General features: G+C 43.3%; 2 protein-coding genes across 9 annotated transcripts; one reads left to right on the top strand and one right to left on the bottom strand.

The window, feature by feature from the left end:
- The first annotated feature begins 313 nt into the window (after positions 1-313).
- eef1da (eukaryotic translation elongation factor 1 delta a (guanine nucleotide exchange protein)) lies at positions 314-12,343 on the top strand. Of its 7 annotated transcripts, none has more exons than XM_023965034.2 (9): positions 326-451; positions 2,281-2,807; positions 3,294-3,420; positions 7,189-7,260; positions 8,583-8,664; positions 10,003-10,091; positions 11,555-11,755; positions 11,895-12,089; positions 12,215-12,343. In XM_023965034.2, the coding sequence occupies exons 2-9, from the start codon at positions 2,290-2,292 to the stop codon at positions 12,251-12,253; spliced, it is 1,323 nt and encodes a 440-aa protein (XP_023820802.1). In that variant the 5' UTR covers positions 326-451; positions 2,281-2,289; the 3' UTR covers positions 12,254-12,343. The 7 variants fall into 7 exon arrangements, with proteins under 7 accessions (XP_004079484.1, XP_004079483.1, XP_023820802.1 ...); XM_011487045.4 differs by having other exon boundaries at positions 336-451; positions 2,245-2,807; XM_004079436.4 differs by lacking the exon at positions 2,281-2,807 and having other exon boundaries at positions 314-451.
- On the bottom strand, positions 11,331-19,753 carry LOC105356282 (tripartite motif-containing protein 16-like). Of its 2 annotated transcripts, none has more exons than XM_078934257.1 (7): positions 19,055-19,753; positions 15,716-15,802; positions 15,394-15,627; positions 14,482-14,641; positions 14,353-14,403; positions 14,226-14,279; positions 11,331-13,456 (listed from the first exon to the last, which is right to left on the bottom strand). In XM_078934257.1, the coding sequence occupies exons 1-7, from the start codon at positions 19,637-19,639 to the stop codon at positions 12,930-12,932; spliced, it is 1,698 nt and encodes a 565-aa protein (XP_078790383.1). In that variant the 5' UTR covers positions 19,640-19,753; the 3' UTR covers positions 11,331-12,929. The 2 variants fall into 2 exon arrangements, with proteins under 2 accessions (XP_078790383.1, XP_011485346.1); XM_011487044.3 differs by having other exon boundaries at positions 14,226-14,285; positions 19,055-19,749.
- Positions 19,754-19,787: the final 34 nt, after the last annotated feature.

The raw sequence follows: 19,787 nt of genomic DNA, 5'->3' as shown, positions 1-19,787 counted from the left end.
TATTTGTTAATATTATTATTATTTATAGCAAAAAGTTTTGCATTGTTTTAATGTTCATGTACATTTCAAATGACAAAACGCCTGATTTCATCGGCACTAAGTCGCTTATTAAATCCGCCGCTCGGATTTCTGGGAAATGAAGTTCAACAACATGATGGAACATACCAAGTTATAGGTAGATTTTATTTTTCACATAAATGCAGCGTGTTATCAGGAACCTTATCCGTGTGGCTCGTTTCTTTGTGGTTATTAATTGAATTGAAATGTCCTTATATTTCTTAAAATGACGTAAAATACCTATAAATACGTCGAAAGCGTCTCATCCCCCACCCCCCTCTGAAACGAAAGAATACCCGTCGTCCTCTTTGCCAGTCCTCTTCTGCCGTTAGATTCCGGTTGTGGCCGCACGCTGAGTTGTCAACGGGCCATAAAACATCAAATAAAGCTCAAAGTAAGTTCCGTAAAGTTTTATTTGCATCAGTTGGGGAGACTTTAAGAAGTTTAATGTTTGTTAGACCCACAAACTAACCTGACGTCAGCTGTTCAGCGCCACGTGGTCAACTAAACTAGTTGAGGCTGTCAGAAAAAAGCCGTAAACTGCCGTGAAACTTGAAGAACTAAGTTACAACTTTTTATTCTAATTTTCAGTTTGGAAGCGTCAAGTTATGAAGGAATGGGGGATGTGATTTATTTTGTTACCCGTTTCCGTCCTTTTTTTATTTTAAATAATTGAATCTTTCATTTTGTGATCCTTTAAATTAACTGCAGCTTTTAGTCAACAAAGGTTGAGTTTAGTTATTTTGCTTCTGATTGGCAAACTGATGATGGTGCAGCTGAAAAGTTCAACTGTCAGGCCAGTAATCACAAGTTAGCCACAAGGCAACAAGTTTTTTTTCAGACAGGCTTTTAACTGCTTTGACTTATGTAAGTGGAAATAACTTAAAAAAAAAAAAAAATATATATATATATATATATATATATATATATATATATATATATATATATATATATATATATATATATATATATTGTTTTAGTGCCAAATATTTTAGCAGTGCCTCTTTGATTCTGAGTTTAAGGCGATGCTGCAGTATTGTTTGTTTTATATTTTTAATATTTTTAAATTGATGGTTATCGCGAGATCAAGCGGTGCAATACCCAAAGATGGTGAAAACTGCGATAAAAATCATAAAAATGTTACCTTAAATAGACTAAAACAATCTTGTGCTGGCTTGATTATCTAAATAAATCCCTTTTATGTGTTGGACCAATCGGATGGAGGCCTTTATTGTTAGATGCTGGCCACCTATGTAGACCAAGGTTGAAGTTTAAAATGTGACTTTGTTTTTCTCAATTTAAGGCCCTATAGGACAAACACAAACTTGAAGAAACATCACATGAAAATTAATGTGTAAAACAAAATCTATAGGGACACACAAGAATTGAGGGGAAAATAAAACAATAAGGATTGTTGGCATAATTTATTCCAGCTTGGTGGGCCAGATTACATAGTCTAATGGGCCACAAATGGCCCCCGGGCCGTCGTTTGCCCACCCCTGGTCCAACAGCAGGGAAGTGAGCTTTATTTGTAAAGCCGATTGCATGCCCAAAGACGATTTAAAGTGCAAACATGTCAGCGTTAAAACAAAAACATTCGGCTGTTGTGTTCACTTCCAAAGTGACACGCTTTCTCCGCCCAGGTCGACTTCACTGGCTGTTGCTAGGGGGAGCCTGTCACCTTTAATACAACAGCAGTTTCCTCATTAATTAGACATTTGTGTCTGGAAGAATTAGCCTTGTTCTGTTTCACAGAAAACCGCTCAGAAGCTGCATGTGAATCCACCTGCTTCAGGCAGAAACAACGCAGTTTGACGGATGACCTCTGGGTTTTATAAAGGAAACATGGAAATGTACAAGTTTGTGGGGTTTTTTTTATTGGTGTTTTGGCCAAATGTGAGAGTTGAGATTACTCCACTGGTGCAATAGTTTGTTCTCTTCATTTGTCTTTACATTGAGTCATGTCAACTGGACTTCCTCTTGAAACGTTTCACAGAACAGTCCGGTTGTCATGAGAACCTTTACCGACATTCTCTTCATTTATCACCATATTTCCTAACCAAAGCCTTGTAAACCGGTCTATCATCAGCATCACATTCCCTTTGTGTTCCAAGTTCCCCATGTTGCTTTTAACCAGCATGATGCTCTCCTCATGCTGAGCTAATGAGCCAGGCCTCCCTCCCTCAGTTACTCTTGTCCTGTCCCTGAAACGCCCCGCCTCAGAGAAGAGAGATGGACCAAAGTCGTCAGCAGAAAGGGGCTCCTCACAATGCTGGGCCAGCTGGGTCTCGATCTGTGGAGCGAGGAATCATCAGCGGAGACAACCTCCAGTTTGGCAGGGTGCGACGCCGCTCCCACCTGTCCCAGTCTGAGAGTTCAGGCGCTGAAGAAGAGCGACTGGGCTCCTCTGTGGAGGCGGGTTGCTCCTACGGTCGCAGTCCCGTCCTGCAGGCCATGCAAGCCGAAAGCCCCGGTCAAGGGCAGCTGGCCTCCAGCGGCAGTGGACCACCCTCCTTCTCTCCACGGAGCCCCAACGCTAGAGGTCCTGTCGGTGTGCACTCCAGACGCACCAATGGTCAAAAGCAAGACGAGGGTCACACCATCCCCACTGTGAAGGCGTCAGGTACTCCCCACCGTCACGTCAGCGGAGGACGCCACCGCACCTCCTCGGAGTCTGATCAAGGAGGGAAAGGCAGCAAAGGGCCACACCCAAAGAAGAGGGGCCCGCCCGAGATGAAAAACAAGCCCAGGTTGGACAAGTGTGGCACCTTTGACTTGAGGAATGGAAAAGAAATGTGTGTTTGAGAATTTAACTGCCTTTTTGGTCTGCCTGCAATATTTTTGGCCTTTTTTTTTTTGATAATGCGAGCTTGAAGTTTTGTTGGTAGGAATGGCGCCGTCTCACATAAGTGATGCACGGCAGTGTTTGTGGAGGAACCGGTCGGCTCGTTCGCTGCGTTTAGGAGAACAAAAGCGATGGTCTGTGCGGCCTTTTGTTTGATAATCCCCAGCTTGCAGACGAGGCATGTCTCTTGTTGGGGCGACGCCTGCTGCAGCACGCCGGCAAATCCGTGGAAGGCAAAGCATGAGCGTGAAACAGGACGTCTGATCTGTCGCATGTTTACAATGTTTGGAGCATCTAATGAAGCTGACCTACATCACTCACATCCCCTTGTTCGTGGTCTGCTCTCTTTGGGTAATAAATGATGAAAATCTCTTGACTGTGTTCTCTTCAGTACCAGCATGAGTGGACTTCAGTGCCTCGCCACAGAGAACATCTGGTTTGACAAACATCGCTACGATGAGGCGGAGAAGCATTTCTATGAGGGAGCAAACGGCCCGGTCACTCAGCACCAACAACAGGTACCAGAACCTTAAATGTATATACTTCTATGCTCGATGGTTCCATGCTGCCTAACTTTCCTGGAGTTGTCTCTCCGTCCGATTTAAACGGCGGTGCTGCAGCGTCGGCTGCCGGGACATTTGTGTTGATGTGAGTCACTCGATTTAGAAGTGGCCTGTAGTGAGAAGGGTCAAGTGTTTGAGCAGCTGTCTCTGCTTCTCAGTCCGTCCTGGCAGCAGTTTAGAGGGTTCCGTCACTGAGAGATCCTGCGGTTCTCAAAGGAAAATGCTGAACCGGATAAAATCCTCTTTTTCTGTTTTCTTAAGTGGAGCGTTGAGGTTGCAGAGAGCTGAGAGGAATGTGAAACACGGGTAAAGAAAATACAGATAACAGTACGGTGTTCCCTCCAGGGATAGAGCTAAAGACTTTCCCCACAATTTGGTTCAAACCTGGATTATGGTTTCAGTTTGATTTGTTTATTTAAAAACAACAAAAAACAAAGAAAATCCTGGTTTTAGTTTAACAATAAGCAAGTAACTATGAGAACATTTCTGTGGGCTAATACTTCTACTGGCTTGTATGGTGGAGTGTAATAAAACGAATGAATCCCTCTCAAACTTAGCACTTTCAACGTAAACATACTGCTTTGTATGCAGTCCAACAGTTCCATCTTCCCAGGATTTGGTTAAATTGTGTTGCATACGTTCTGGTTTTTGAACCTCGTTTTTAAACCACGTGTCACGGTTCACCTTTTGCAGTCTCGCTGCTTCGCAGATTTTGTTTTGTGGTGAAATTTTGTATCTTTTCTTTCATTTTTTTTAACAGCTCATTGTGTTCTGTGTCCTGATTGGCTGTTGACCTTGTCAATCAGTCTCCTTCATGCCGTGTCTCCTGTCGCCACATTTACATACATCTGGGATCCTGATCAGATCTTTGTCATTCTACAAGCCTGGACTTTATGTTTGAAAAAAAAAGGAGAGAGAAAATGTTTGTCTGAGAAAAGTCTCTAAAGTGTGTAGTGAGGAGTTTTACAGCCTTAAAACATGGCAGGTTTCATGTATCGTGACTCGTGGAATAAACCCGTTTAAACGAAAACAGTCATTTTTAAATCCCCCTCTGTTTTGTAATAAAATGTTGTGATTGCTGGTCATAGGGAGTTTCTGAAGCCACAGCTTCGTTTGTCGTCTTTTAAAGAGGAAAAATTCTCTTTTCTCGTTTTGTAATGAGGCTGTTTGAGAAAGCTGAACTCTGGAAAGATGGAAGGTTTTGTTAAAGAGATGCTCGTTGGAATAAGAGCTTAGTCACCTCTGACGGGGGCGGAGGTTACTCTGGAAGAGCACTTGGGAGATTTCTGGGCGGACGAATCCACCAGAGGATCAGATAAATGCAGGAAGCAGTTTGAGAGGAAGAGCAGTGATGATGTCACTAAACGATGCTACCAGGAGGAAAGAGGAGGTTCATGGGTGTAGAGACGGACATGAGGTGGCTGATGTGAATGAGCAGGATGCAGAGGATTAGACTGTTTTTTTTCAATGAGTTAAATCGCTAGAGGAGACACGCCCGCTTGGGAAGCCTGGCCGACGGTGGCGGAGTGCGACGCCATCTTGGTGAGGTCGACAGCGCCCATCTGACAATGATTACTATAGCCTATGGTGGCATCTAAGTAGCTTTTTATATAATTTATAAATATTCATATTTCAATATATTTATACAAATAAATAAATATATAATATTTGTATATAATTTATATATATATATACATCATTTGTTGTTGTTGTTGTTGTTAAATAAGAGAAACAGGCAGCCTTAGAAGCTCAAACTTTAATGAAAAATGCATTGTTGCAGGACTTATAAATAAAAAAATATTACAAGGAATTTTTAAAAATAAGTTTTAAACATTTCAGAGTTTAAGACTTCTTTGACATGTAATTTAAATTATTTAGAAAAGCCCAATAATGCGTCAATAATAATAATAATTAATAACAATATATAAATATGTCAATAGGCTGCACGGTGGCGCAGTGGTTAGCGCTCTTGCCTCACGGCAAGAAGGCCCCCGGTTCAAGTCCCGGCTGGAGGACATGAAAAAACTACATCAACAGGGGACCTGTGTGGAGTTTGCATGTTCTCCCCGTGCATGCGTGGGTTCTCTCTGGGGTCTCCGGCTTCCTCCCACCGTCCAAAAACATGCTACATAGGTTGATTGGCAACTCTAAATTGTCCCTAGGTGTGAGTGTGAGAGTGAATGGCTGTGTGTTTGTGGACATTCTACCCTGCGACAGACTGGCGACCTGTACAGGTTGTCCCCTGCCTTCGCCCACAAGTGGCCGGGATAGGCTCCAGCAGCCCCGTGACCCCGAAAGGGAAAAAACGGTAAAGAAGACGAAGTCAATAACAATAATGATGAATCAATAATAAATAATAAAAAATCAATAGTAAGTCAATAATAATATCAAATAATAATAATAAATCAATAATAAGTCAACAATAAGTCCAAAAGTCAACAACAGATTTTCCCCTTTTTAAAAAAAAAAAAAAAAACACAAAGAAAAACAATAGATTTACTGATTCATGTGAGTGATCAATTTGGTGTAAAACAGATTTTATGGTGTCGGGTTTCAATCAAACAGTCTGGCCTCTTATCAAAATGTTTTTCCTCAAAATCTTTTGAACACATCCAGACTGTATTACTAGTTGGTACCACAGTGATCCATCTGGGTTAGATCTTTTTATTGCTAAGGTCCACTTTTTCCTTAAGTCTGAATCCATTGGAAACCTGCAAGAAAAGTTCAGTCACTGAGTCAGAAATGTATAAATCTATATTATTATAATAGCCTAGTCCTGGTATACTGTATATATGTTTAACAAAATAAAGTTTACATTTATGTCTACAGCAAATTATACGTACATCATGCAGCATGTTGATAGCCCTGTAACATCATGCATGTCAACATGTGTTCGATTAATGAAGCCCCTGCAGCATTAAAAGAACAAAATTATAGTATTTGCCTGTCAAACCTTATGCCTTCCTCCTTCCTGGATGCATTTCTCAGATTTTGGCAGTTGAAACCCGCACAATGAAGTGTGGCATTTTGCAAAAAGTGTGTTCACATGCTGCACTGCTGCAGAGACTGGACCTCACCAAGATGGCGGTGCTCTCCTCCCATGAGGAATCACGTGATGTCTCCTCTAGCGATAGAACTCATTGTTTTTTTGCTGTGGCGCCCCCTACAGGGAGCAGCTAGAAGGAAGAGGATTTGCATGTTCATTCGTTTTCCAATCTGTTCCCTTTCGGGGTCACGGGGCTGCCGGAGCCTGTCCCGGGCCACTTACGAAAACCAGTTTTGATTTTCAGGTGCTCTCCGTCTGTGCCGTGAAAACGCGTCAAAGGAAGAAAATCTTGCTTGGATTCAAATGGGCTTAAAGTTGTTTATTTTTGGATAAATAGTTTATAGACGAGCACTTCATCTGAAAAAGCAGAAACGTAAATTTCACAGTTTGGGTAGCTTCCGTTCCTGTAGCCATGCTGCCCTTTTAAATAGGCTGACACCTTTTCCTGAGGCTTAAGTAAACAGATTTATGTCAGAAATGGGGTTTAGATCAATAAAACGTTAACTTGAAGGTTTTATCTCAGTCTGTTCTAGAAAGTTAAATCCATCAGAATTAGGTTTGTGTTAAAATCAGATCGTCTGTGTCGATGATCCGGGTTCCTTCTTCTGGAGATGGTCTAGAGTTCTGCACAGACACACCCTTTCATTTGATCCTTTGTTGCACTTTACTGGGAAAAGGTGAAAGCAACACCGCCACCGCCGCAGCAGCAGCAGGCCAAAGGTCGCCAGCAGAAGCGGCAGCACAGAAATGTAAGTATTGTCAGTTCAGCGTCAGCATGCTGGTCTGCTGCATGACTGTAGACTGTAGAAACCATGGACGGCTCGACCCCTCCCTTCTCGTGTTCCCAAATGGGAAGTACCTGCTGGATCCAAGAAGCCAAAATCCCGTAGATTTCTATCCAGATGTAGGCCGTTATTACTCAGTCCCTTTATCTGTCAGAATGACTGTCCTTCCTTGGATACCTTCTTCTTAACACCTTCTTCCTGATCCTTCTTTTTTAAAGATGTTTTTCTTCTTCATCCCAGGTTATTCAGGTTAACTGACCAATCAGATGCATCAGTAAAAGCATTTGGGTCTATAATGTCTGAGGGGTCTGACTGACAGATTTTGGTTTAGCCAATGGCAGCAGACGTCATCCATGCTTTTCCTTCTTACTTTAAAATGATCTTAAACGCGTTAAAAGTTTTGCCCGTGTCTCTCTGGCTCAACGCGGATGAACACGGAGTGAATAGCTATTTAAAGAAAAAACAAAAGGTTAACGAACGCAAAATGACCATTGGCAGATTCAAATGTTGGAGTGGTTCTCTCTCCACGTACAATTCTCCGGAGCCGCGTCAATGACGGGGAAGGAAAAAGGTGAAATCGTCTGTTTTAATCACACAAATTGGCAAAAATTATCGAAATTCTAGAAATTGTCAAAAAAACACAATTTCGCAATTTCATAGTCAATGGAAACGCAGCGTTCAAGAGGTGGCGGCGTGGACAGAGGTGGGGGCTCACAATAGGATCCTTCCTGTTCGACGACAGTCGTTGCCGTGGATACAATGACTCGGACCAATCACGGTCGACTGGTTTCAAGATGGCAGCACCCGCATCAGAACCGTGAGGGATTTGGCCTCATTTAGCTCATTTAGAGGTCAGGCCTTTTCTATGGGGGGGCGTCACGATTCGTCCGTTGTTTCGACATTTTAGGTGCATGACTGAGCTGCTGTTGTCTGACACCTTCCTGCCTCCCCCACCCCCCCACCCCAGTGGTCCTGCCTCAGTCTTTCATGGAAAAAAAGTTCATCCCAAGTGTTTTTGCATCCAGTTGCTCTAAATTTAAGTCATTTCAGGTTGTTTTTTTTTTTTACTTCAAAACTTGCAGGATGAACCCTTCTGCTGGTTCTCTTTCAAAACTGCAGAGTAAGCCGTAAGATGGGGTTCATTAAGAAAAACCTTGTTTTTGTCTGTAGCTTCACGGTTTTCCATCAGAGGTTTCCGCGCGGTTGCATGCGTTTGTCCGTCTTTTGCATGCTCCTCTGCTTCGGGCAGACTGGATTTCTGACCTACAGCGTCTTCTCCTCTGCAGTCGTCCTCCAGTGGCGCCGGAGAGCAGGAGTTGGTTTCCCGCATGAAGAGTCTGGAGCTGGAGAACCAAACTCTCCACAAAGGTGAGGACTGTCTAGTTTCAAAGGCGCCATCAGAGGTCCTGCGGCGCACTTTGAGCGTCAGGCGCAATTCTCTAGCAGCAGCAAAATTGGGAAATTCTGACGCTTAGTGAAATTATCGCCTCATAGTGGGTTGTTTCCAGAGTTCAATTATGGTGAAGAATTGGCATCAAGTTAACCAATCAGAGCCTCTGCTCCGGTCTGTGATGTGTTGATGATGTCATGAGAGGGTGGAGTCCAAAACCAACATGAACGTTCTCTTCCTTATTTCCATTGAGACGATAACTAAAAGCTCCTCCAATCTTATTCTTATTCAATCCTCCTCCGATGAATCGGGACAGGAATTCCTCAAACTGGGAGAGAGGCGGAAGTACCGCTGAAAGTGTCCCTCATGCAGGCACAGCAGACAGCGAAGCTCACCGTACCGGGAGAGTCTCTGAATGTCGTCTCGAGCGCAGACACGAGGCCTGATTACGATACTGTGAACTCCAATGAAGGAACCTGATGCCTCAAAGTCTTCTATGATTTAATGTAATGACTGTATGTGAGTAATATATACACACGATGTTTCCATAGCGATAGGGGTGGGGACTTTGGCTCCTCCCACACATGACTGAAGCGGCAGGTTATTGGACCAGCATGGAGCAGTAAATTAGGCACCTGTCTAAACCAATGTGGCAAGTTTGAAAGCAGCAAATAGAAAATTTAGTTTTGGGTGTTTATTATTTTTATTTTTTCGTCCTTTTGGCATTTTTCCTGATAATGGAGGACTTGAGTAAAGAAAGTTGAGCTCAAAAATTGGGTTTCTGAGTGTTTATTAATTAAAATTGTGGTGACTCAGGAGCAGATGATAAATGCAGTTGGAAAAAAAAATATATTTGATGTAGAAAATATGCTGGGCGGGGCCACAAGCTTCCTGCTCCGCCCCATTCTGGTTCATCCACCTGCAGACAAACAGATCCATGAACGTCTTTGTTTTCCTGGTCTGAGCTGGAATCTGGATCTCAACTGGACGGATGGATGGATCTGAAGTTGCTGCCGTTTTTGTTGCACCGGTAATGTTAGGCTGTGGAGGGCTGTAAGCTAGCAAGAGAGGGTGTAAATGGAGAGCTCTCATCCCAGCATTGGGGGGGGGGGGTCAATGGTCCCGCCCAGAACTTAAGTAATTTCTACTGAACTCCCGCCGCTGGGTAGAAACTATGTCCTAGAAAACGATACAGGATTTTGGATCCTGGCTAAAAACGGCATCGTTATAATGAAAAGACCTCTGGAAACACTGAAAACTGATCAAAAGATGATTATTTATCACAATCCTAAAATCTCCCTTTGTTTTGTGGTCAGTGGTGGAGGAGATGAGAGCCGCTCTCCAGAAGTTGGAGTCCAGAGTGTTTGTCCTGGAAAAATCACCAGCTGCTGCTCCGTGTGCTCAGGTAAACGGTGGCGTTCCACGTGTGCCGTAGATGTTTCACGTTTGGAATAGATCAAACTAAAAAGGCTTTTCTCTGCTCACATTATGTCATGAGATTTTTAAATATTTATATAAGGGGTGTAACGATACACGTAGTTGAACCCAACCGTTTCGGTTCAACTGAACCGAAACAGAAGTAACGATCCAGCCGCTTTGTCGCTCATAGCGGGGAAACAACAGCCGAGCTGCTGATGAACTAGCTGTGTTGACTGTGCTTGTCCCACACTCCACCCCCCCTCAAAGAGTCTCAGAGTAGACAGAGAAATAGATGACTCAATCTCTTTTCAGGCATTAAGACCCATTCATTATGAACACACATGAACAGCGTAACAACATGAACCTCACTTCTCTTCATAGCTCTCTCTGTGATGATCAAGATTTCACACTTCCCATGAGTCTTGGTGCCTATGGGCGGGGTTAACCCCCAGGTCGCCATAGTATTTACTTTGTGCCGAGGTGGAAGTAATGTAAGCCGTGAGTTTCATCCAAGACGCTATTATGTGACGGACAGTTAGCATGTCAACATGTGGTTAATGCAGACGCAAAGCCAGAGATGAGGGGGGGGGGGCACTTTGGCTTTGTTGTCAGCATCCATGAAGGGAAAAGACGGTTGGATAAGTGGAATGTTGTGTTGACATTGTTACACAAAGACAGCGTAACACAGTAACACATCTAATCTGTTTTTTTTTTTGTTTTTTTTTTTATACACTGAGAAATTCTTTCTCCGCATTTGACCCATCCCCTTGGGGAGCGGTGAGCTGCAGCCGAAACCGCGCTCGGGAGGCAGTAGCGTTAAGGGTCTTGCCTAAGGACCCTCACTGGGTGATGTTAACTGCTCGCCATTGATATGGTAATTGCCCCCAGTACCATTGCTCATTCCCCTCCGGGAATCGAACCCTGGTTTCCTGCATGGTAGCTTCCCACCTTACCAACCGAGCTACCCAGCCGCAACTAACTAACTTAAAACGGCATCACCGACTGGAACAATACAAGGAAGAAAACGTGCAACTTAAAATGTTTTTTTTAGTCCAGTGTTAGGTATCCAAAGTTTTTGGTTCCTGGCGGCTAAAAGTTTTTCTTATTTTATTAAGCAGATCACCTACAGATGTACATTTTATTTATTATGTAAAACCAAAAAATGCATTTTGGAAGTAATTTTTTCTGCCTTAGTTTTTTGTACCGAAAAAGTAGCGAAAATAGATGGATGTATAAAAACTTTATTAATCTCCCAAGGGAGAAATCCAGGTGTCCGGCAGCAAAACACACACGATAAATAACAATAATATGAAAGTTCATTAATAGCAGTTCATATCAGGCAGATTTGTTAAACAGCAGTACCGAACCATATGAAATTCTGAACCGAACCCAATTGAGATTTTGGCGTATCGTTACACCCATTATATATATTTATATGTTTTTGTCCAGGTCGCACCGGTCCAGGCCGCTTCAGTCAAACAGGTCAAGGTGGAAAATGGAGATGACGACGACTTGGACTTGTTCGGCAGTGACGAGGAAGATGAGGAGGCAGAGCGCATCAAGCAGGAGCGCCTGGAGGCTTACGCCGCCAAGAAAGCCAAGAAACCTGCTCTCATCGCCAAGTCCTCCATCCTGCTGGATGTCAAACCTGTAGGTGGTCCACAAATCCACCAAGAGCTCCTTTCATGTCCCGCTCTCATTTTAATCCCCGGATGAAAGCTGGATTATATTTGCGTTCATCTGTGGAGTTAAAAACCGGCCGCTCCTGGTCTGCTTGTTCTGCTCGCAGTGGGATGATGAAACGGACATGGCGAAGCTGGAGGAGTGCGTGCGCTCGGTGCAGATGGACGGACTTCTGTGGGGAGCCTCCAAGCTGGTTCCCGTCGGTTACGGCATCAAGAAACTGCAGATCAACTGTGTGGTGGAGGACGACAAAGTCGGCACTGACATCCTAGAGGAGGAGATCACCAAGTTCGAGGACTTCGTAAGCCACACGCGTCCAGACTTTGAGTTATTGCAAAGGCAGAACATCTTCATTAACATGGATTTGAGTGTAAATCTCATTTAAATATGAATATTAAATCTGGTTTGGCTCCTCTTCCTTCATAGGTCCAGAGTGTAGACGTCGCCGCCTTCAACAAGATCTGAGAGGATCATCGGCTGCAGATCGCTCCACCAAAGTGTCGCCGCTGCTTCTTCCAGCTTCTGCCGTTAATAAAAAGCTGGTTTCAGAAATTACATCCATTTCAGTCTAATTTCTCCTAAACTGAAGGACCACATTGTTTTTTTACAATTATTCTTTCTTACTGCGCCTTTGAGCGACGATTCGCCCCACCACCAACTCAAAAAATCACAATCTGTCACCTCGTATCATGTGACAAGAAAAAATGATCATTTTTATTAATTAACATTAAAAAATTATTTAGAAATTCACTGAGAAACCAAAACACTCGGGTCTGAGACATCCAAAGGAAGTTTTAAATTATTATTGGATGGCTGCAGGACCTTTGGCTCGGTGCACATTTTGTGGCTGCGAGTGACATTCGGCGGTGTTTCACATTTCCCAGCAAAATGGGAAAAGAAAACCTGTGCAAGCGATCTTCAAAAAACTTGACACACGCCATAAATCGAAATGACATGAACATATGTGGGCGTGGCTAACAAAAAACCTCCGTTGCCAAGGAAATCCAAAAATCTTCTTTCACCGATTCTTCTGAAAATCACGCCAATCTGACCGTCAGCCGCCAGCGACCAAAACCTAACGTGGTCGCTATGGAAATAAAAGCCGGCATTTTTGAAATGGTGGGGGCTTTTAAAGTAGTCGTTAATGTGCACACAGCTTTAAGGTGGAGCCCAGCCCGACCCAAAACCCCGGATAAACGGGCTGTGTGAGCGTGACCTTCTCTTTGTGGAGAAGAACCATGGATTCTGACACGTTGTAGAAGGACAAAGCCCCTCCCCTGAAGTCCAAGAACACTCCGATTCTCCTGCCACAGGGAGCAGAGACGGCCACGCTCTCCTTGTTGTGCGTGAACGAGCAGGCCGTGCCGGAGCAGTCCAGAGTCCAGGACCTGGAGTTGTGCCCCAGCTTGCACTCGCTCCCGTCTCCGCTCCTGCTCATGTTTTTGTAGCACACGCCGATGGAGACGCCGCCTTTTCCCGCCCACTCCACCTCCCAGTAGCAGCGGCCGGCCATCCCCGCCCTGCACAGCACCTGGGCCCATCTGGTGAAGCGGTCGGGGTGGTCGGGGTACGGCTGAGGCTCGGCGCGGGTGGTCACCGATCTGCGGCCGTCGGAGAGGCTCAGGTAGGAGTTGGCGGTGTTCATGTCCAGCGTTAGGTCGTGGTAATCTGGACAGGATCAGGTCAGATGCAGGTTTTCTAATTAGCCTCAAAATAAGAAAATGACTACTTTTAAGAGGAAACTGACTAGAAAGTAGTGCAATTATCTGTCAGTGCAGCAACTGATTATTAATAAAAGAAATCTCAATGTCAAAATCTAGAAACGAGGAGTTTACCATTCAAAACGGGGAAAAATAAGCTGTTAGATAGAATTACTTCAAATTGAACGTTAAACAGCACAAAAAATACTTTTTTTGCTAGTTCTTAATTTATTTTTTCATTTTTAATGAATGTAATTGTAGCGCAGTTTGATTAAAGAGACCCAAAAAATAATGTAACTAGTCTCATTTTGGAACAAAATGAGAATTTTGGTACAAGTTTAATAAAGTCCCATAAAATATAAAAAACTAGCACTTATTCTTAGAACATAAATCTACATTTATGTTTCCAAATTAAGGACAATGAATGTCAGTCTAGCATTTATTGAAATTTATGATCCTTAAAAATTAACCCAAATTTACAGAGAAGTTGGAGCTTTTTTGGAGTCTAAATTCAAGTTTTTCTGATGTCAAGAGTTTAGAGTAGAACGTTTTTGACCTATTTTGATCATTTTTCAGATCCTAGCTCTTAACGAGACAAAACATTTTCCACTCTGCGGATTTAGAGACAAACTTGGGAAGGTGTAGAGCAAAGATTAAACAACTTCAAACGTGGTAAAATATGTGTTATGTCAAAAAACAAATCTTTGCAGGTATGAAATAGTTCGCAGGCTACTCACATTGCAGGAAGTCGGCTCTCGTCTTTGGCTCTGAAGTGAACTGAATTTCCGGTTCTTTAGCTGAAACAAGGGACTTGTCAGAATGCTCCACTTCCTGTTTGACTTCCAATATCTGAAAACTACAAACCTTTACTCTTGTCTGGGATATTCTGACTGCTGCCATCCTTCAGCGACGACACTAAAGGTGAAAGGAGGACCGTGATTCGCCCATTCACTGCAAGAAGGTTTGACAGCTGAGTTTGAGAAAAGTATTTACCTTTGTCAGAAATACGAGTGACTTCTTTGTGAAGTGTTCCCTCCAGACTGGTCTGCACATCCACCAGAGTCCCTCTCATACTTTTGTACATGACATAAGTAAGAGCATCCGTGTTTGGCATCTCCACGGTGTTTGTGGGGAAATGAAGAGTCCTGCAGTTCTGCAGAAATGAGACGCACCAAGAAGTTGCAGAAATCCTGTCACCGCAGCAGCAGCAGCAGCACATCAGCATCTGCTTCAGACCACGGCAAAAAATAAAAAAAAGGAACTGGTTCTGCAGGTTTCACTGGCTTCATTTGCTTGTCATGTAAATCACAGACTCTTCCTACAAAAGTCATTTGTTTGATGGGCCAGTGAAATTGATTTTCTAGTAAAAAACAGAAAATGATTATATCTGTTAGAGTTTTTACTCCTAACAATGTAAATTAGAATGAAATAAACATTAGATTGCTTCCAAATGAAAGATGACAATTCATACGGACTGTTTTGATTTGATTTATTTATCTGATAAATGTAAAAAAACAATCATGACCGTCTTTGTATTTGAGCCTTAATTTAAGCCCAATCACAGCTGAAAACTGCTCAAAAGATGAAGTCCTTTTATAATTTTTCTTAAAAACTTTGCAATCTTATTCTTTAAATTTAGATTTTTCTCCAAACAGCTGTTTAATATTAAGCTGCCTCAATCTATAAGGTTATCTTCTAACATAAAAGAAGCTTAATTTGTCTTTTTTTTTATTTATTCTGACTCTGAATTTGTTGTGTGAATGCATACAAATTTGTTTTTTTCTAATATTTTACGTGATGTGTTAGAGCGAGTGAGACTTTAAGAGGTGTCCTGCATTTCACCTTTAAATTTTATGCTCAAAAATGCCACCATTGTTAATTAAAGCAGATTTTTTCCTGTCCCACCTGGAGGAAGAGGAGGTGGTCCTCCGTGTGACAGAGCCTCTCCAGCTCCCCGTTGGTCCTCCTCAGCTCTGACATCTCTCTCTGGATGTTCTCCAGCATCTCCTCAGCGTGACCGATGACCGCTTTCTCCTGGAATCTGAGCAGCTCTTTCACATCCGCCCTATGTTTCTCAATCGACTGGACCAACTTGGAGAAAATTCTCTCGCTCTCGTCCTCCACAGCATCGGTGGAGTGCTGCGGAGGAGAACGATTTGCCTTTCTTGGAGGGATTTTCCCTCTCAGAATGCCAGAAACAAATTTAAATCTGCAGAAAAATACCCACCTTGATGTATCGAATGACATATTTAAGGTCCTTCTCTGTGTCCTTCAACGTCTGCATGGACTTTAAGGAGGTATCTCTGAGTTTTTTCTAAAAAAAAAATTAAAAAAAAATCAGTTCTCTCATCAATCTGTATCCAAAATTCATCCCGGTCAGTTTTTCACAGAGGAACATTTCAATTTCACATCAAACGATTGGATTGCATCAAGATCTGAGCGCACAATCTGGCAGCTGGAGCTAAATGTATTTTGTTCTCCTTTTTTTGAATAGGTATGAAAATGCTGGAGCATTTTTCTGAAGACTTTCTGCATCTCAGACAACAAATGCCGTCTCTATTGAATGAATCCCTCTAATGTTTCATTTAAATGTAGCAAAAAAATGGCTCAGAAACCTTCTTTTGCACGTGCTTAGATCAGGAGCGGCCTATTTACTTTAGGCTTAACCCAGAGGATAGAATGACGGGGCAGATACTTTTAACCCTTGTGCTATCTTAGATGACCCCACCCTTCCATTGACGTGTTCTCCCTACCATGACAAAGGTGGATAAAGGTGGAAAGATTTCATGTAATCCATGGACACCAGTGAAGATCACAAATCATTGAAGAAAAAAAGTTCAGAGCACTGTCTAGTGGGTCTAGATGACCCAACTCCCAACGTTCAAGTGCCTAGGATAGCACAAGGGTTAAAACAGTGGACGAGGCCCTTCAGACACAAGTGAAAAGGAGGGATCTCCACTGCTGAAGTACGTTCTGTTTGTCCTTCAGAGCAGCTTTTACTAAAGTCAGCCGTGTTTCTTCTGCTTGAGCTGTTTACTGGTGTTAATAAAAAAGCCGCATCATCATTACAGCAGCCTTTCCTGCTCAGGGAGACGCCACCGAAGCGAATCTGTGCGTCAACTTTCAGGAAGTGTTGTCGACCCAGAGTGACATTAAGTTTTGGATCATAGATCATAAAAACTATATATATATAAACTACGTGTCCAAAGTGTGGTTTCGTTTGGTCACGTGTTTGTAGAAAGCAAAGTTATGGTTGAATAAGATGGCATTAAAGCTGCCTGCTATAGTCTATATGCTATATGCCTGCTATTGCAATTGAAATACGTTTTATTTTTCTCATGCAGGAATTGTGAGTTCAATTTCAAGACACACGGCAGATTCTTCATGTTTATCTTTTTCCTTTCCTGACCTTTGGCAATAGTATTATTTTGACTGAAGTAAGTATTTCATTTTTTCTTCTTCTTTTTTGGTTTTACAAGTACATATGAATAAACTACTAAAACGATCAAACTAATGAGATTCAAAGCATTTTTCATGTTCTTATCGAAGTTCTTTTTGCCGTCTAATTTTTATTACACAGCATATTTGTTTTGTCATTTCACAAATGGTGCATAAAGTGTCGATTTGGAACCAAAAGGTCACTTTCTACCGTTTCTTTAGCGCCAAAGATATACTTGAAGATAGAAACTGTCAGTCGGTTTGTGGCCCCCCCTTGTGTTGAGCTCTTCACTCATGGAAGAGACGGCTATCATCAGAAAGGGAGGATAAAGGGGCTCAGCTTGACACCAATGGCCACGCCCATGTAATGGAAATTTTAGAAACAGTGGCTTCAGTGCTATCTTAGATGACCCCACCCTTAGATTGACGTGTTCTTCCTTCCATGACAAAGGTGGATAAAGGTGGAAAGATTTCATGTAATCCATGGACACCAGTGAAGATCACAAATCATTGAAGAAAAAAGGTTCAGAGCACTGTCTAGTGGGTCTAGATGACCCAACTCCCAATGTTAACATGCCTAGGATAGCACAAGGGTTACGAAAACGCCGCTGTGAACGCTAAAGCAGCAGATGGACACACAGTTTCTTCAAAGCAAAAACAGCTTTTTACGCCCATCTTGGGACGATACAAGACTGCGTAAACTACGTGCTACTTTTACTGAAACAAAGACCAAGACAGCGGACGCAAAAACGTAGATGGCCTAAACGCCTTCCTGTAACCCTTGTGCTATCCAAGGCACTTTAACATTGGAAGTTGGGTCATCTAGACCCACTAGATGGTAGGGAGAACACGTCAATGCAATGGTGGGGTCATCTAAGATAGCACAAGGGCTAAGATAGCACAAGGGCTAATATAGCACAAGGGGTAGGCTGCTTTTCCTAGCAATTTATGACCATTTTCACTTGCCATAGTGTGCAGCATATTATTAGCATGGCAACAGAAATGGTGAGCAAGGTCTGAGCTGTCCAGATGTACAGATTTTATCCAGATTCCAGCTCAGTCAAGGACCTGTTTTTTTTATTTAGAGTAACCAATTAACCCTTGTGCTATCTAAGATGGGCCCCCCCTCACATTGACGTGTTCTCCCTACCATGACAAAGGTGGATAAAGGTGGAAAGATTTCATGTAATCCATGGACACCAGTGAAGATCACAAATCATTGAAGAAAAAAAGGTTCAGAGCACTGTCTAGTGGGTCTAGATGACCCAACTCCCAATGTTAAAGTGCCTAGAATAGCACAAAGGTTAAGCATGGTTTCTTGGACCCATGCATGCAAACTCCACACAGAACGGTCCCCCAACCAGGACTTGACCCGGGTGCCTTCTTGTCGTGAGGCATCAGTGCTAACCACTGCACCAGCGTGCAGCCTCATGGGTCTGTTTGTCTGACAGTGGATGCATCAGAATAGAGTGGAGCAGGGAGGCTGTGGCCCCACCCAGCACATATTCTACCCACAAAGATGATAATATTCAAACGGCATTTTTTCATCACAACTTGAATAAAGAAATACTCAGGAAAACATTTTTGTGTTCAACTTTTCTTTATATGTGTCCTCCATCAGAAAAACGCCAGAAGAACATGTCAGAAACACAATTTTCATCAGAGTGGGTCAGTAAGCTTTGGTTAGCCAGCCGCAGACTTTGGTCTCCGAATGTTGGGTTGTCTTTACTTTGGACTTTATTTGTACTTTCCTCACCATGACAGCTGGACAAATACAGAGTGGGGTTCTTTAATTAAAACAGGAAGGTTCTTGTTTTTCATGCAGAATGTCCCCAAAAGAGAGAAGTCGGAGTCTCTGTTTTTGGCACCGTTACGTTTGCATAAAACGGATGTTTTTCACTGCAGTTTTAAGTCTGGAGATTGTACTTTGTCAAACGTAGTTATTCAGACCCTAAACGCAACAAATAATTTGCAATAAATGGACTTTGTTTCAGTGAAATGGTGTTAAATCTAAAAACATTATCCTTTTTTTAATAAAGGTAGCAAATTGAAAGTAAATTAAAGTTTGGTTTTGTGGTCAGGAATGAACCAAAACTTGTTGTCGGCGGGGTCGGCTCCCCTGTCTTACCTGCTGGGTGGCCCTCTCGTCCCCCACCGACACCGTGTCGTGACCTTTGTGTTTCTCTTTCACGCACTGGGAGCACACGCACTGCTGGTCGCTGAGGCAGTAGAGCCGCAGCAGCTTGTCGTGCTGCTGGCAGAGCTTCTCCCTCAGGTGATCCGAGGCTGCGATCAGCTGGTGGGCCTTCCTGTGGAAGCGCTCGTCGTGGGCTCTCAGGTGAGCCTCACAGTACGACTCCAAGCACGTCAGGCAGGATTTGACAGCTCTGGCTTTCCTCCCCGTGCAAACGCCGCATTTCACCTCTTCAGATCTGGACAAATGCTGAGCAGCGGCTTGAACTTCGCTTCTCAGAAACTTGTCCACCACCTCAGCCAGAACCGTGTTCCGCCTCAGGAGAGGTTTCGGGCTGAACTCCTGCCGACACTGAGGGCAGCTGTAGTGGTCTCTGTGCTTCGTCTTGCTCCAGTAGTCTTCAATGCAGTCCAGACAGTAGCTGTGTCCACAGGGGATGGTCGCGGGGTCCCGTAAAACCTCCAGACACACCGGACAGCAGAACTGGTCCTGCTCAATAGAAATGGTTGTCGTCGCCATTGCCGCCAAACTGGACTGAACCAGGAAGAGGGCGAGCGGCACGCACTTCCCAGGTGCTCTGACAGCAGCCTCTCAGGTTACACCTGCTGCACCCTGAGGCCTCCAATGACATTCAGCAGAGCTGCAAACAGGCCGTCCCACACCAGAC

The sequence above is a fragment of the Oryzias latipes genome, chromosome 17, assembly GCF_053564925.1.
Source record: "Oryzias latipes strain Hd-rR chromosome 17, Olatipes_Hd-rR_3.1".
In the NCBI taxonomy this organism is placed as follows: domain Eukaryota; kingdom Metazoa; phylum Chordata; class Actinopteri; order Beloniformes; family Adrianichthyidae; genus Oryzias; species Oryzias latipes.
This window is presented reverse-complemented; position numbering and strand designations above follow the sequence as displayed.

Excerpts from the sequence above, each read along its gene's own strand:
- eef1da (XM_023965034.2), top strand. The coding sequence starts at position 2,290 with ATGGACCAAAGTCGTCAGCAGAAAGGGGCTCCTCACAATGCTGGGCCA. Across the intron at positions 8,665-10,002 it reads GAACCAAACTCTCCACAAAG|TGGTGGAGGAGATGAGAGCC; the intron begins GTGAGGACTGTC and ends TTTTGTGGTCAG. Across the intron at positions 10,092-11,554 it reads CTGCTGCTCCGTGTGCTCAG|GTCGCACCGGTCCAGGCCGC; the intron begins GTAAACGGTGGC and ends GTTTTTGTCCAG.
- LOC105356282 (XM_011487044.3), bottom strand. The coding sequence starts at position 19,639 with ATGGCGACGACAACCATTTCTATTGAGCAGGACCAGTTCTGCTGTCCG. Across the intron at positions 14,642-15,393 it reads ACCACCTCCTCTTCCTCCAG|AACTGCAGGACTCTTCATTT; the intron begins GTGGGACAGGAA and ends TCATTTCTGCAG. Across the intron at positions 13,457-14,225 it reads GAGAGCCGACTTCCTGCAAT|ATTACCACGACCTAACGCTG; the intron begins GTGAGTAGCCTG and ends GATCCTGTCCAG.